Genomic DNA, 15,000 nt, shown 5'->3' with positions numbered 1-15,000 from the left:
GCCTGCCTTCCAGTCCACTCCATCTTTCCATCATTCCATCGTTCTGTCTCTGCCACCCACAGCGCTTCTCTCTGCCCCGGTAATGTATTCTCACCAGTTGAACTGATGGCTTAAGAGCTGCTCACACAGTCAAATCATCAGTATTAATTTAACGCTCTCAAAGAGTTGAATGTGAAAACACACTGACCATTAATCATCAGACCTGATAGGATAGCAGTATCACTTGTTAGCATGGCATCAAAAGTGATCGAAAAAAGTAAATCAAAGAAAAAGATTCTTGGGCAGAATTTCCTCTTTTGTCAACAAAAATGCTCTTTTTCAAACTCATTCAATGCCATTTTGACTATGCTTGCACCTCTTCGTTCTCCAAAATCCCAATGTCACTAAAAACTAAGTTTCAGACCTCCCAAAACAAACTGATTCGACTACTTCTAGGCCTGGAGCCCATGACCCACCTAATGCCAACACATTTTGCTAGTCTGGGATGGCTCAGGATAGAAGACAGGGTTAAGCAATGAAAAATGGGATTGGTTTTCAAGATAGTCAAAGGGGCTCTGCCCTCAATACCCTCATACCTGACTAACTACCTCACCAAAGTGAGTGACACCCACAGCCACAATACTAGATAGAGGGAGCGACAACAACGATCTGGTACCACCCATTTATAGAACAAACATGGGTAAATTCCTTAAAAACAGGCGTGAAAATCCATCTTTCAGGGGACCAAAAGGGGAGGTAAACTCACTTTTCCCATAGAAAGATGATGGCATTCACTGCAGAGAGTTTTTTCTTCTTTTTTCTACTTTGTACATATAGTGTTTTATATTTGTTGATGATATTGTATTTTGATGTTATTTTTGTGCTATGCTGATGAATTGAAAGTTCCACTACAATAGGTCATGAATTGCATAGACGCAGCACATTACCAATCTGCATGGTGCAATGGTTGAGCGTAAGCTCTATGAAAAACCTTTGGACATTTCAAGCCTTCAGAAACATTTAGTGGGCCTAGAGTGCAGTACACTATACCTGCGACAGGATCAGAATACCTGTTCTGACCCACAAATGTACAGCATTTGGTGCAGATATTTCACAAGCTGAATCCACTCACTACATTCATTCAGCTGCATAGTCAAAAAGTTGTTAGTTTAATACGCAAAAGTGTACTCAGCTATTCCTGGCAGTTGTGTTGTGAAATACTGGTTTGAGGTCACATAGAGGTCATATAGAATTGCAACAGAAACAATGTATTTGGCCAATTAGCCCAACAACGTTGATGACAATAGGGAAAGAAAAGATAAGATAAGATAAGATAAGATAAGATAAGATAAGATAAGATAAGATAAGATAAGATAAGATAAGATAAGATAAGATAAGATAAAATAAAATAAAATAAAATAAAATAAAATAAAAAATGTGTTACCTCAGGTGCCAGGTACTCTGGAGTTCCACAGAAGGTTTTCATGGTAGCAGCGTCTGTGATGCCCTCCTTGCAGAGGCCAAAGTCAGTGATTTTGACGTGGCCATCTTTGTCCAGCATCAAGTTCTCCAGCTGGAGAGAGATGGAGAGGAGACAACTACTATATCCATTTTGGGAACGTTTAGCTTCAGAATCTAAGGGGACACAAAACGACATTGGTCCTCAGAATTATGGAAACGATGAGGGATAAAACTGCACCACCACATTCATCTCTGTCATTTCCTTTCCTCACTTTTTGATCAGTGTCAAGCCCAGGTTGGAATCAATAGGAATCAATAATAGGCGAATTAGGTACTGCAATCTCAAACATCTCAGAGAGATTAAAAGCAACCATCTTTCAGGGTATGTCCACTGGAGAGCATTCCCAGAAAATATGAACAAACAACCTTCATAAAACGCCAGCTCTAATGCAAATAGGATCAGCAATCAATTTAAATATACACAATGTCCTGGGCATCAAATACACTATGTATAAAGTTAAAATGTACTTTATTTACTGGTGATCAGGATTTATATTATACTGTATTTATATATAATATTTTGGACCATACTTGGTTCCAATCAAAAGCATGGGTCTAATGTATGTTGTGAAACAATTATGTCATTTCCTGTGAAAGGTTTGTGTTTTTTATTTACAGTAGCATGTGAAGCCGACAAAATGATTCACACACATATACTGCATGCACACACATACAGTATGTGTGTGAGCGCACTCACGCACGCACGCACGCTCTCTCTCTCTCTCTCTCTCACACACACACGCTCACACACACACACGCGCGCGGGCACAAACACAGACGCCCTCCAAGCAGAAGAGAGAAATGAACTTGAGGTGTGTAGTGGAACCACTCAACCTTTTCATTTTAATGGCTGAATGTTTTTGTCTCTCTCTTCTCTCTCTTCTGTTTTCTTGGCTGCTGTGTGCAGGGTTGGGGCCAAGGCTGCCAGGCAGGCAGGCAGGCACACGCACACGCACACGCGCACACACACACACACACACACACACACACACACACACACACACACACACACACACACACACACACACACACACACACACACACACACACATCTACCTCTACCTCTGTGGCATCATCGGCTCCCTCCCTCTGTCTCCTCTCTACCCCAATCAGAAACTATTTCTGTCTGTCTGTCTGTCTGTCTCTCTCGCTTTAATTACTCTTCCACTCATCCTGCGCCACTCGCATCCTCCTGTATAAAAAGCCAGAGGGGGTACGCAGAGAGAGAGAGGGAGGGGGGGGGTGTAAACTAATGATAAAAAAGAGAATCACTAGCTTTTCCCTCAAATATCTGATGACTCCAGTTCCTGTCCTGCAAAAAGCTTCAACAACCCCCCCCCCCCCCCCCGTCCATCCATCCCATGTAAGCACTCACTCACTCACATACAGTCTACGGCCCTCTGGGGCTTTACCTTGAGGTCACGGTACACGATCTTGGCTGAATGCAGGTAGTCGAGGGCCGAGACGATCTCGGCGCCATAAAAGCGCGTCCGTTCCTCTGAGAAAACCCGCTCTCTGGACAAATGGAAAAACAGCTGCGGGAGGGAGAGACACAGAGAGAGACACAGAGAGAGAGAGAGAGGGAGAGAGGTGGGGAACGAGACAGCAGGGACGGCGCAGCAATAATTACTGATTTATTGGAGGAAATTAGCACAACACAAACTGGCTGCCTGCGCCATATTGAGATGATAGATGGTTGTGTGTGGGGGGGGGGGTATGCGTATGTGTGTGGGGGTATGTGTGTGTATGCACGAGCGCCCATGTGCGTGTGACTGGAGGGAAGGCGTGCGTGCAGGCGGGTGGGTGGGTGGTTGTTGGGGGGGAGTCTCGGAGGAGAACGGGCGGAGGCGCTCGGCAGCTGGCGCCTCATCTAGCCGCCGTCACTGATCCCCCCCACCCCACACTCCGCTCTGCGTTCTCCTCTGGGCTAGGTTGGCGCAGAGCTGTGCGGTGTGGGCCAAATCAAGGGTTTAATCAATACACCAGTCTAGTTAAAGACAGGACGACCGCCGCCGATCCCCAACACCCCCCAACCACCACCACCCCCCTAGACCACCTCCCCAACCTCCAACAGCTACACACACACACACACACACACACACACACACAGCGCTTGCTAACAGCCTAACGATTTGCTATAAAAGCTGGGAGCAAGACTCATACCCCTAAACCCTCGCTCTCACCGTCTCCCCATGGTTCTCTCCCATTCTCTCTTTCTCAGCCCTCTCCTTCCTTTCCTGCCACAATCATCTTTTCATCTCTCACAGAGCACTCTGCATGAGAAGTATTATTATTATCACTATTATCGCTGTAATGTTGTGTGATTTATCTTGCCCTCTACATTTGCTCCTCTTTATCCTCACTCATTCTCTCTCCTCCTCCTCCTCTCTTTCTCTCTCCTGATCCATCACTTGTCAAGTCGTCTGATTTCAGGTGATTTATCCTCAACTCTTTTCTTCTCCTCCCTCAGCCACCCCCATCTCTCCATCCCTCACTCAGTTGTCAAGTCAGCGCTGTTGTATCGCCACGTGGGCGAGTGGCACTAAACCCACACACACCCACCAGGACACTAATCCCCCCCCCCTCGCCCCCCGCGTTCATCTCGTACAAATTACCCACGAGGCCAAGGGCTGCACATCTCCCCATTAATTGTTGAGGGAGGTTTGCATATGGCCGCTGGAGTGGTGCTCACCGACCGCCTGCTCGCTCAGACGGTTGGTGTGTGTATGTACTGCATGTGTGTGTGTTGGTGGTGAGAGGTGGTAACAAGACAGGTGGGCCTTCATCAGTGTACTGGCAGCTGTGACTGTGGCAGGTTTGTAATGGGGTTGTTTGTGTGTGTGTGTGTGTGTGTGTGTGTGTGTGTGTGTGTGTGTGTGTGTGTGTGTGTGTGTGTGTGTGTGTGTGTGTGTGTGTGTGTGTGTGTGTGTGTGTGTGTGTGTGTGTGGCATGCATGATGCCACAAGTCCGTTGAGGTAAAGGGTTTTGTGTGTGCCCGCGCGCGCACGCGTGCGTGTGTGTGTGTGTGTGTGCGTGCGTGCACAGAGAGCTGGCGCTGGTTGGACCATCTAGTTGACTGGGAGGGGAGCAGGTGACAGTTTGAGAGTGAGGGAATGAACCAAGATTGCAAGAAAAAATGTGCCGATTAAAAATGGGAGAAATGGAAAAGTGTGAGATTCCAAACTCATTTTGTCTCTGAATGTCATTGGGGCTGCATCAGCCCCATAGGTGTGTTCATAAATAGACATAAAGTGGGAGGGCTGGAACAGCAGAGGGGAGAGGAGAGAGACACCAGTTGGTTGGCAAATTAACTGCGTTAGTGAGCGACACAGAGCAGAGTAACTTACGTCGGTTTTATTTAAACGTCTAGCCATTCTTTCACTTCCGTCCGATGCCACACTGTTTCATGACTGTGTCATTAATATTGTCTCTTCAAATAAACATAGACCATCAATGGCGTTATGGCACATGTGTGCAATGAGAAAAATGATGTTTTAGTAAAAAGGGTATTGTCGGTCAGAATTGAAAGTTTGATTTTGTGTGGGTTATTCTTCATTGAGAAAATGTGTGACTTTTGGGAGATATAAAAGCCTATAAAACATACTGTAACAATCCTTTGGTTCTTCACAAGTTCATTACAATTTTAAATGAAAATCACATTGAGCCGAGTCTTGAAAATATGTAAATTGGGTTAAATTGGGGTTAGTATAAAAATGTAATGTCTAATTTTAGTTAGTAAACACACAAAGGATCAACGTAGTAGTGCTAAATTAAAACTCAGGATTTTGCTGTGCAGTTTGTGGCTGGCAGTGGAGGCTTTAGTAGAGCTTCCAATAGCAGTCAGTTAGTGTGGTGAACTTGTGGTTTAACTGGCTCTTCAAAGCTGCTGTGTGTGTGTGTGTGTGTGTGTGTGTGTGTGTGTGTGTGTGTGTGTGTGTGTGTGTGTGTGTGTGTGTGTGTGTGTGTGTGTGTGTGTGTGTGTGTGTGTGTGTGTGTGCGTGCTCGCGTGCGTGTGTGTGTGTCTTACCTCGCCTCCGTTCACATACTCCATGACAAAACAGAGGCGGTCTTTAGTCTGGAACGAATACTTCAGTGACTGAAAAAACAACCACACACAATTTTTTGTTACTCATACGTACAGTACAGTTTTATTTAAAAGTGCTGAGTGTTGAATCACAGCGTCCTCCTGCACCCAGAAGTATTATTATTATTATTATATTTAATTTAACATTCATTTGATCACGTTATATCCACTGAGATAAAAATCACTTTTCACAACAGAGACCTGGCCGAAAAATGCAGCAGTAAACATAACTACAATATAAAACAATCAAATTAACCATGAAAAAGCGACAAGATGCATTTTCTGTGTGTTTGTTTGTGTGTGTTTGTGTGTGTGTGTGTGTGTGTGTGTGTGTGTGTGTGTGTGTGTGTGTGTGTCTATGTCTGTCTGTGTGTGTGCGGACGTATTTGTATGTGTATGTGAGCACTTGTGAGCGTGTGCGTTTGCGTGCGCATGTGTGTGGGGGGATGCTAAACAAAAGAACAGTTGCTCTCTGTCTCCAGGTGTGACAGCGGCAAACTCAGATGTGAACCGCTATTGTTCTCACTGACTGTGTGTGTGTGTGTGTGTGTGTGTGTGTGTGTGTGTGTGTGTGTGTGTGTGTGTATGTGTGTACGCACATTTCCATTGAGCAGCAGCATCTGGAGTATGAGAGAAATGACCGGCGGCTGGTGTGTGTGTGTGTGTGTGTGTGTGTGTGTGTGTGTGTGTGTGTGTGTGTGTACACACGTACGTACGTGCAACACTAACAGATGTAGACATTGTTAATGTACGCCAGCTTGCTCCCTAGATCATAATTAGTCTCTGGAGACGCAGGTATGTATAGGATCAATAGGGCTGTGTGTGTGTGTGTGTGTGTGTGTGTGTCTCATGTGTTTGTGCATGCAGGGTACTCACGGTGAGGAAAGGATGTCTGGTGTTTTTGAGCACTCTGCTCTCTGTGAGTGTGTGTGCCACCTCATCCTGCATGGATGGACATAGATATACAGTAAACACAAACATAAACCCAAAAGTCAAAAGCACAAGTCAAAATGTTTATTAAAAAACTATTACCACAATTACAATACTGCATGACCCCTGAGCTGAATGCTTTCCGGTTCACAGTACACTCACAAAAGGTGATTTTGTTAATGAAGAATGTAACTGAATTAAATTAAACTAAAATGAACTGAGCTGAACTGAAAACATCTGATAGCCAGAAAGAAAATGTCATTAGCTACGGTATTTAAACCGTAGGTCCATCCTCCATAAAAAATACAATTAATTCAAACCATTCAGATGGTTTAACATTACACAGTATAATGTGAGGTAAAGCATTCCTAGTAGGCTATACAGTATACTATGTTCATATATGTTCAGTTCAAAATCATTTGTTCTCAAACTATGTTATGCACACAGTAATATCTGTACAAATTGATAGCACATACAGTATGGCAATTTCTCATACTGGGATAGTACAGTATTTCTACTATTACAACTGTGGAAATGTGGAAATGGGAATTAACTTAACTAAATCAAATACATGTGTAAAGCAATTCATAATGTTTATTACAATCCACTTGCAAACTCGTACAAAGACTACTGTACTTTTCTGCTTGTGGAAAACATTCTAGCTAAACACTAATGAACCTTGCTTGTCTAGAATGTCTTCAGCAATGGTCACACGTTTTTGAGCGTAGAGAGATAAGATTAAACCGTCAAATGAAAAACTAAAAACCTGCTCTCTGCTTGGTGAAACAGGAAAAGGAATATGCCAAACACTTACTTTGAAATGACAAATGAAGGAAAACCATATCTTGTATTTAGTAGTACTGATAGCTGTAAGCTACATTATAAACTAAACATTATAATGTAGGTACAGTGGCTAAATAAAATCACACACTGACTCACATTATAAATTGTTCTGCAGTATACACATACTGTAGAATGTGCTCTGATTCATTTTATGCATGATGTAGTGGTGTTTTCATCGTGTGTCTTTCATTTTGTTTCTTTCATTATTTCCATTTTATTAACTAAAATCACTTAGAAACCTTGTTAAGAAGTATGCTAAATAAATAAAGATTATTATAGTATAAATAGTTGGCACAGTACATTTGTTCACTCTGAGAGTGAATATTACCGTACATTTGTATACTCTCAGACTTAGAAATTGAAAAATTAACACTAAGGATTTCACAGGGTGGTTACAAAATCAACCCCAGGTCAGTGTCCCTGCGTACAAACATGGCAATGGCTGTATTGGTTCTGTGTGGTCAGTTTCACCTTGGCTATGATGACTTCTTTCTTCAGGATCTTCATGGCGTAGTATTTCCCGCTGGCCTTCTCCCGCACCAGGATTACCTTCCCAAAGGTTCCTTTGCCCAGCAGCTTCAGGTAATCAAAGTCACTCATTGTCTGACGGAAGACAATCAATTATTCAGTCAATATCTTTTATTAAATAATTTGTTCTGAGTCATCAACAGGCATTCTGACATTTACAACAGTCACAACATCTATGAAGGTCATTCGATAAGCAGTACAATAATGTGGGAAAAGACATTTTGCTGATAAGCTGACATTTTGACAGGTTGACGATCCACTAGAGCCTGCAACTAGCAGAAGACATTTTTATTTGAGATGAGTTGAGGATAATTTATACTCACTATATTTAGTCAATGCGAAGTAATTGTGAATAATTAGTTTTGTCAAACGGCAGATTTCTGAGCATATACAAAATGGAAAAGGAAAAGGCTTGTCTGACTGCGAACTTAGAGAAATTCTCAATGTTGACTTAACACAGAGTGTAAAAACATACCCAAATGGACCTTATGGGTAAAATCCTCAGTGTTAATTTATCCATTTGTACGTAACTCCCTTACGGGGCCATTTGGTTACATTTGTGCTCTCTCAGAGTTAGGATTTTACGTGTTTGGATCCACAACGTATGCTTACTTTGCGTTTGTGGTGCGTGGTGGTGATGTCCATCTCCTCCTCGCCCAGGTTGTGAATGTTTGATGTGGGGCTACACTGGATCCTCTCGTCCTCCTGTGTCTGGAGCTTGTCAGCCACCATCTGGATGGCGTCCGTCCACTCGTCTCTGCACAGACAGAAGATACACAATGAACGATTCATCCCTTCCATTAACTACTTTCAAACTGCTGTCCCTAAAAAAAAATTACATTTTAATTGGTTAATTGGATCCAATTAGATTAACCGAATAAGTGAAGATATAATCCTCTGATTAACTGATTATGAGGGCAATCATTAGTTGCAGCCTTAAACAAACACACATACTGTACAAACACTAAATTGGAGAGAAAAAATACAAATACAAATAAATTCCCGTTCCAATATCATACAGTAAATGCATTTCAGTTACAGTTTTCCATAGCACTGTGTGTTAACAGCCATACATTTGTGGAAGATTCTACAGTTAAAGTTGCTTGACTTTGCTTTCATTATGACACATTTTTCAAGACCTGAATGGGACAACTTTTTGGGCAGAAAAGTACACTCACATTATGTGAATGGATTGATAAAGCACATTGCTTGAATTTAAAATACTGCTTTCAGTTCGCTTAAAGTGCGATGGCAGATGCAGTTTTTTCCTCCTAGATTTTCAAAGGCACTAAAGCGGTTTCAATTAACACAAACACCTATTTGTTCAACAGAGAGGAAGCATGGTCGACTAGAGGATCCACCCAATGAGCAATGATCACAGAGCAGAACTAATGCCGACCAATCAGTGTGTGCGCGTGTGTGTGTGTGTGTGTGTGTGTGTGTGTGTGTGTGTGTGTGTGTGTGTGTGTGTGTGTGTGTGTGTGTGTGTGTGTGTGTGTATGTGCATGTGTATGCGCACTCACATGCGTTGGGGGGACAATGCATTGTTGTTAGCAAACGCTGTTCCTCCCCATTGACTTTCCATTAGCTGTGTTGTTCAACATCTGTTGAGTGCATGTGTGCGTGTGTGTGTGTTCATCATTCGTAGTACAGGGCCAGCCATGCATCAGAATGTATGGGCACATGTGGGTGTCTAACAATGATAAATATTGAAGCTTAACACGTCAAGCTTGCCTTTACTCAGACAGAAACTAAATAGATTTAAATAAATAATAGAATAATATAAGAAAGTTGGACAGAGTTGAATCACAAAAAAAGTTTAACTACTGATGAAACTACTGCTTTAAAATGTAGACTTTGGATGGACAAAGTCAAATGTGGTTTTAAACTAGGTCAAAAATTGTTCTACAACAAAAGCGGAAAAATAGGACTTCACCAATACAGAATGAATCAGACATTCAGACACATTAAGAATTTGCATTTCAAAAAATTCCCCTTGATCCCTCTTTTGAAAAAGCAATCTGTTACGACCTCAATACGCCACAGCACAAACACATGAGGTCAGGATTCAGGAACACACAAGACAACAACTCAAGCTTGAAACAAGTATTTCTCCCTTTCTTACCAAAACACAGTTCCAGAATACGAAAAAAAGAGAAAACTAAAATACAGAAGTTGATTGCTACTCTGGGAATTACTTCAGAGCACCCACAGAGGTGAACCAAGGGCGATGTTCATGTATGCACACACTGGAGCCGTGGGAAACTCAAATCACTGCAGGACTTGTAGTACCAGAATCTGCTTACTTATTGATCATGCGTCGTGATAAGATGGTAATAATAAACCTGTCTGACTCCCAAACGACCACCCTGATGCCTTTTGTTTTGGTAGATAGCCCATATGTTTCCTAGCAGGATCTGACAGAACATCCATCCAAACCTAAAGGGAAGAGTGTGTTTTAAAGATCTGAATCCCTTTCTACTGCAGCGGAGCTCTGAACATACCCTCTACACTCCAAAACAAGGGCAAACCCAACTTACAATCCATCTGAAACAATGCAACACTCAATTTGTGACAAATGTGTGTGTGTGTGTGTGTGTGTGTGTGTGTGTGTGTGTGTGTGTGTGTGTGTGTGTGTGTGTGTGTGTGTGTGTGTGTGTGTGTGTGTGTAGCCACATAAAAAGCAACAGGAATTCTCTCAAGGTCAGGCAGCAGATAAATGCTCTCTCTCGGTTAGAGTGTGTTTTTTTTTGTATAATGAGTTTTTTTTGCTAATGAGAGATAATGGGCCTGCCTACAGTCAGGCACTGTGCCAGTGTGTGCCACCCTCTCTCCTCACGGCTGGGGCTGCGCTAGCTGGAGCGCTGCCAGGGCTGGTACAGTAGCACCGATACAGTCTCTCTCACACGTGCACGCACGCACGCACACACACACACACACACACACACACACACACACACACACTTGTGTAGCACATGCTACTTTTCAACTGACAAGCTTCAATCATGCACCCACATCTTCTCAACACATACAAGTACAAGGTGCATGCAGATGCGAACACACACACGCGCGTGTGTGTGTGTGTGTGTGTTCGCATCTGCATACACCTTGTACTGCAACACACACACACACACACACACACACACACACACACACACACACACACACACACACACGTTTTTTCTCAAACTCTTACACCGCTAGGAATGTTAAAGGAAAACCGCCAAATTTCAACCAAAATCTTATTGTTCTGATATGAGGAGATAATGGGCCTATAAAAATACAGTGTGGCCAAAAATACCCTATGTCTCCAGTGTATTTCTCAGTGAAATGTTGATTTTGTAAAAAGGTGACATCAAACACATTGTTTCATGTCATCAAGCATATGGATTGTACACCTGATGACAGAGTACAATAGATTTGAGTAACAAACACCGATCTATTAACATGGTACTGGAAAAGTGTGTGTGTGTGTGTGTGTGTGTGTGTGTGTGTGTGTGTGTGTGTGTGTGTGTGTGTGTGTGTGTGTGTGTGTGTGTGTGTGTGTCTGTGTGTGTGTGTGTGTGTGTGTGTGTGTGTGTGTGTGTGTGTGTGTGTGTGTGTTTTAAATTGAGACGACTGCAACTGCTTATTTGATTATCTGAGAATAAACTATTAGAAGCTTGCATACATCTGACAGAGCTGGACAGACAGCTGTAAAACACACACACACACACACACACACACACACACACACACACACACACACACACACACACACACACACACACACACACACACACACACACACACTCAAAGGACGCACGGAAGCATCTGTGGTCTTCTGGGCAAAGCTGTTCATTTTCTGCAGATAAACACCTCAGCTCCTCAGAAAAGAACGGAGCAGCTGGAGAATTTATGCCGGCACTACTTGAAAGGTCTTCTTTCTACTGGCTCTTTCTTTCCACACACACACACACACACACACACACACACACACACACACACACACACACACACACACACACACACACACACACACACACACACACACACACACACACACACACACACACACATATATGTGTGTATGTGTGGTACAAGGTCAAGGGTACAGAGATATGTTACATCTCTGTACCCTTTTCCCTCCCTTGTTTCTTTACCCTTGCTGCTGAGTTCAACATCAAAATGCGCTCATGATTTTATTGCCAGAGTTATGGCAATACACTTAATTTACTCTACAGTGTTGTGCTGAAAGTGAGTCCATGACCATTATGTAGCAGAGTTTGTTTCACAACTGTAGAAACAACGGGCCTGTTTTATGATTATTCACACTGTAGTAACAATAAGCTCTCCATTAAGCCTGATTTATAGTTGGTTGTGCATCATGTGTCGCACCAAACATGGCAGATCTGCAACGCGCTGTGAGATTGTATATCTGCTATTTTTAGTGCAAGACACCGGCATGCAAATACGTATAAATCAGGCGTTGGACACAATGGTCTCTGGTTTGAGGGAGGGAAGCATTCATGTCTATCGGCAGCACAGGTGATGGCTTCACAAGTTGGACACAGCAGCGGAATTGGTACAGCTGGCGTTAACAACTAAAAAGGTGGGCCTAATGAAAATGGACAGCGCAGCCCAGCACAACAACACTGATTGATTTCGCCAAGTCGGTCTGTGCGCTCCATCCAGTCTAGCTCCATCACAGCAAATATAGTAGTACCGTCGGAATACCAGTGCCCACACATCAAATAGACTACCGTAATACCGCCTGAAAACTAGAACACAGTCATCAGACAGAGTAGGCACCGGTTACTCGCACTGAGTGTGATTTTTTTGTTCCACAAATAATGCAGGTGCAGCTATTTTCTCTGAATATTGCGATGAACAATATTGATCAAGCTATTTGTTAGCCCTAGAATGGCTGATATTCATACATTGCATTTATTCCATAACAAAGAACAGAAGAACACTCATTGCATTTCCTTGAGTGGATTCATCCAGGCAGCATTCTCATTTGTAGCACTCCGTGTGTACTCATCCAATAATTAATTGTTGTACTTGGGGTCAGCTCTTGTCATCCAGTATCATATCCATTTGAAAGTTCTGGCTCAAAACGTGTATTTAGTAAAATATCTCCACTTTTCCACGAGATTCGCACGGACTACACTCTCTGTACTCGATAGGGCAGCATAGATGGCAGCACTAAATAAATAAACTTCCTTCAATGAACAACATAGTATGGGACACACAAATTACCCCATACCAACCACAACAAACCTGTCAATTTGTGTCCCATATGTATGCGTTCTTTCGAAATTAAATACATTGACATGTATTTAATGTTGCCATCGATGCGGCCCCGTCGAGTACAGAGAATGTGGTGCATGTGAATCTTGTGTAAAAGTGGAGATACTTTTGAGTTGGCTCTTGTCATCTAGTATCATATCCATTTGAAAGTTCTGTCATTTGAAAGTTCTGTCAGAAAACTTCTGACAGAACTTTCAAATGGATATGATACTAGATGACAAGAGCCGACTCAAAATCAAAAAACAATTAATTATTGGGTGAGTACACACGAAGCACTACAAATTAGAAAGCCTCCTGGATGAATCCCCTATGTGTTCTATGGCTGTGTTATGGAATACATGCAATGTATGCAATATCAGCTATTCCATGGCTAGACAACTGCATATAAAACACAACCATAAATCACATACAGTGAAGTTAATGCTGTTGTCTTTTCAAGCCAAGTTAAATCATTCAAGCCACGGCTGTTTGAACTCAGATCACTGAATTCCTTCCACCCTAAGGTTTCATATTAACCACTTTCAACCTGGTGTCTGTATTTTGGGCATGTGATTAAAGGCGAAGATTTAAAGAAAAACTCAAAACATTTAAAAGATTTTCAAAGCATAAAAAAAAAAAAAGTTATTCTCACATTTTCGCTATTCATCACATGACAGCATATCGGGCTTAACTGGTTAACAGAATTACATGAGTGGGATTTATTGCACTTCTTGTGAATCTCTTGCATGCCAGTTGGATTTATTGCGGCGCATCCTCAGAACCGAGCCTTTTCAACCAAATATAGCAGTTGTTAATTTTACATTTGTTTCAAATTAAAATGAACACCAATTACTAGATGACCAGTAATCTTGAATCTCCAAATTTCAACTTTTTGTTTTATAAATGAATGCCCTACTACTACATCATACTGAGTGTCACACAACCGCAAAAATAGCACATCTACAAGCTCTTGTAGATCGGCTTTCACTATTTTAAACGTTTTTTTTATGATAAAAAAAGGAACGGTTATTTGGCGAGTCATTTCGCTCATGATACTCAAATAACCGGGGTTACGTTTGTAACCTATAGCTTTAAACATACGAGGTTTCCTCCCGACAGCGACGATATCATATAAGATAGTAAACAAAGAGACACAGAGACAAACAAAAACAAAGCATTAAGAGCCATGACTGACCTCTCGTCGGGGGAGTCCACATGGAATGTCCTCTCGATGACGGTGGTCCACTGCAGACAGCGGATGATGAAGGTATTTGGCTTGGGCCTCTCCGTCTTCATCAGCTGACATTCTGGGAGAGCGAGAAGGAGAGGACCACACTGACATTCAACACAAGCAGATTTTTGTCCTTCACATGGCAGTGAGGACACAAAAGATTGGAGAGGGGTTTGTTTTCTGCAAAATGTTGGTAGGTCATGTTCCGCAAAGACTGTGCAAAGTAAACACAACAATATAATATATAAATACACAAAAAATAAGAATAAGAGTTTAAAAGTTTAAAAGTACAGGTCCGATTGAATGAAGTTCTTGTTGTTCTTTTATTTCTGAAATTGCAAAAATAACCGATTTACAAACTTAATTGTCACAATGCGTGTTGTGCGCTTGTAAATCGGCTATTTTCCCTGTGCAACACCGTACGATGAAGTAACTGGAGCGCATCAAACAATATTATTTTATAACATTTTATAATTGTGTTTTATGATTGAGAAAAAATCCAATAGAATGACTTATTTGAGTTAGCAATTAGCAGACTCAATTGTCCAGTATTGTGTTTGTTTTTTTACTTGATTCAGACGTTGGAGCTATAGGCTGATACCTGTAGAAAGAG

At 42.1% G+C, this 15,000-nt stretch overlaps 1 protein-coding gene across 1 annotated transcript in view; it reads right to left on the bottom strand.

Moving 5' to 3' along the window:
• Positions 1–15,000, bottom strand: part of akt3a (v-akt murine thymoma viral oncogene homolog 3a) — an 80,976-nt gene that overhangs the window by 19,330 nt on the left and 46,646 nt on the right. The window contains exons 4-10 of the mRNA XM_080449313.1: positions 14,352–14,463; positions 8,498–8,642; positions 7,829–7,960; positions 6,461–6,526; positions 5,528–5,596; positions 2,913–3,035; positions 1,424–1,552 (exon numbers count right to left, since the gene is read on the bottom strand). Of these exons, the coding sequence (XP_080305439.1) occupies positions 1,424–1,552; positions 2,913–3,035; positions 5,528–5,596; positions 6,461–6,526; positions 7,829–7,960; positions 8,498–8,642; positions 14,352–14,463 (776 nt within the window). The remainder of the gene's footprint in view (positions 1–1,423; positions 1,553–2,912; positions 3,036–5,527; positions 5,597–6,460; positions 6,527–7,828; positions 7,961–8,497; positions 8,643–14,351; positions 14,464–15,000) is intronic.

The sequence above is a fragment of the Gymnoscopelus braueri genome (assembly GCF_963280865.1).
Source record: "Gymnoscopelus braueri genome assembly, chromosome: 14".
NCBI lineage: Eukaryota > Metazoa > Chordata > Actinopteri > Myctophiformes > Myctophidae > Gymnoscopelus > Gymnoscopelus braueri.
Note: the sequence above shows the minus strand (reverse complement) of the source record. Positions and strands in the feature narration are given on the sequence as shown.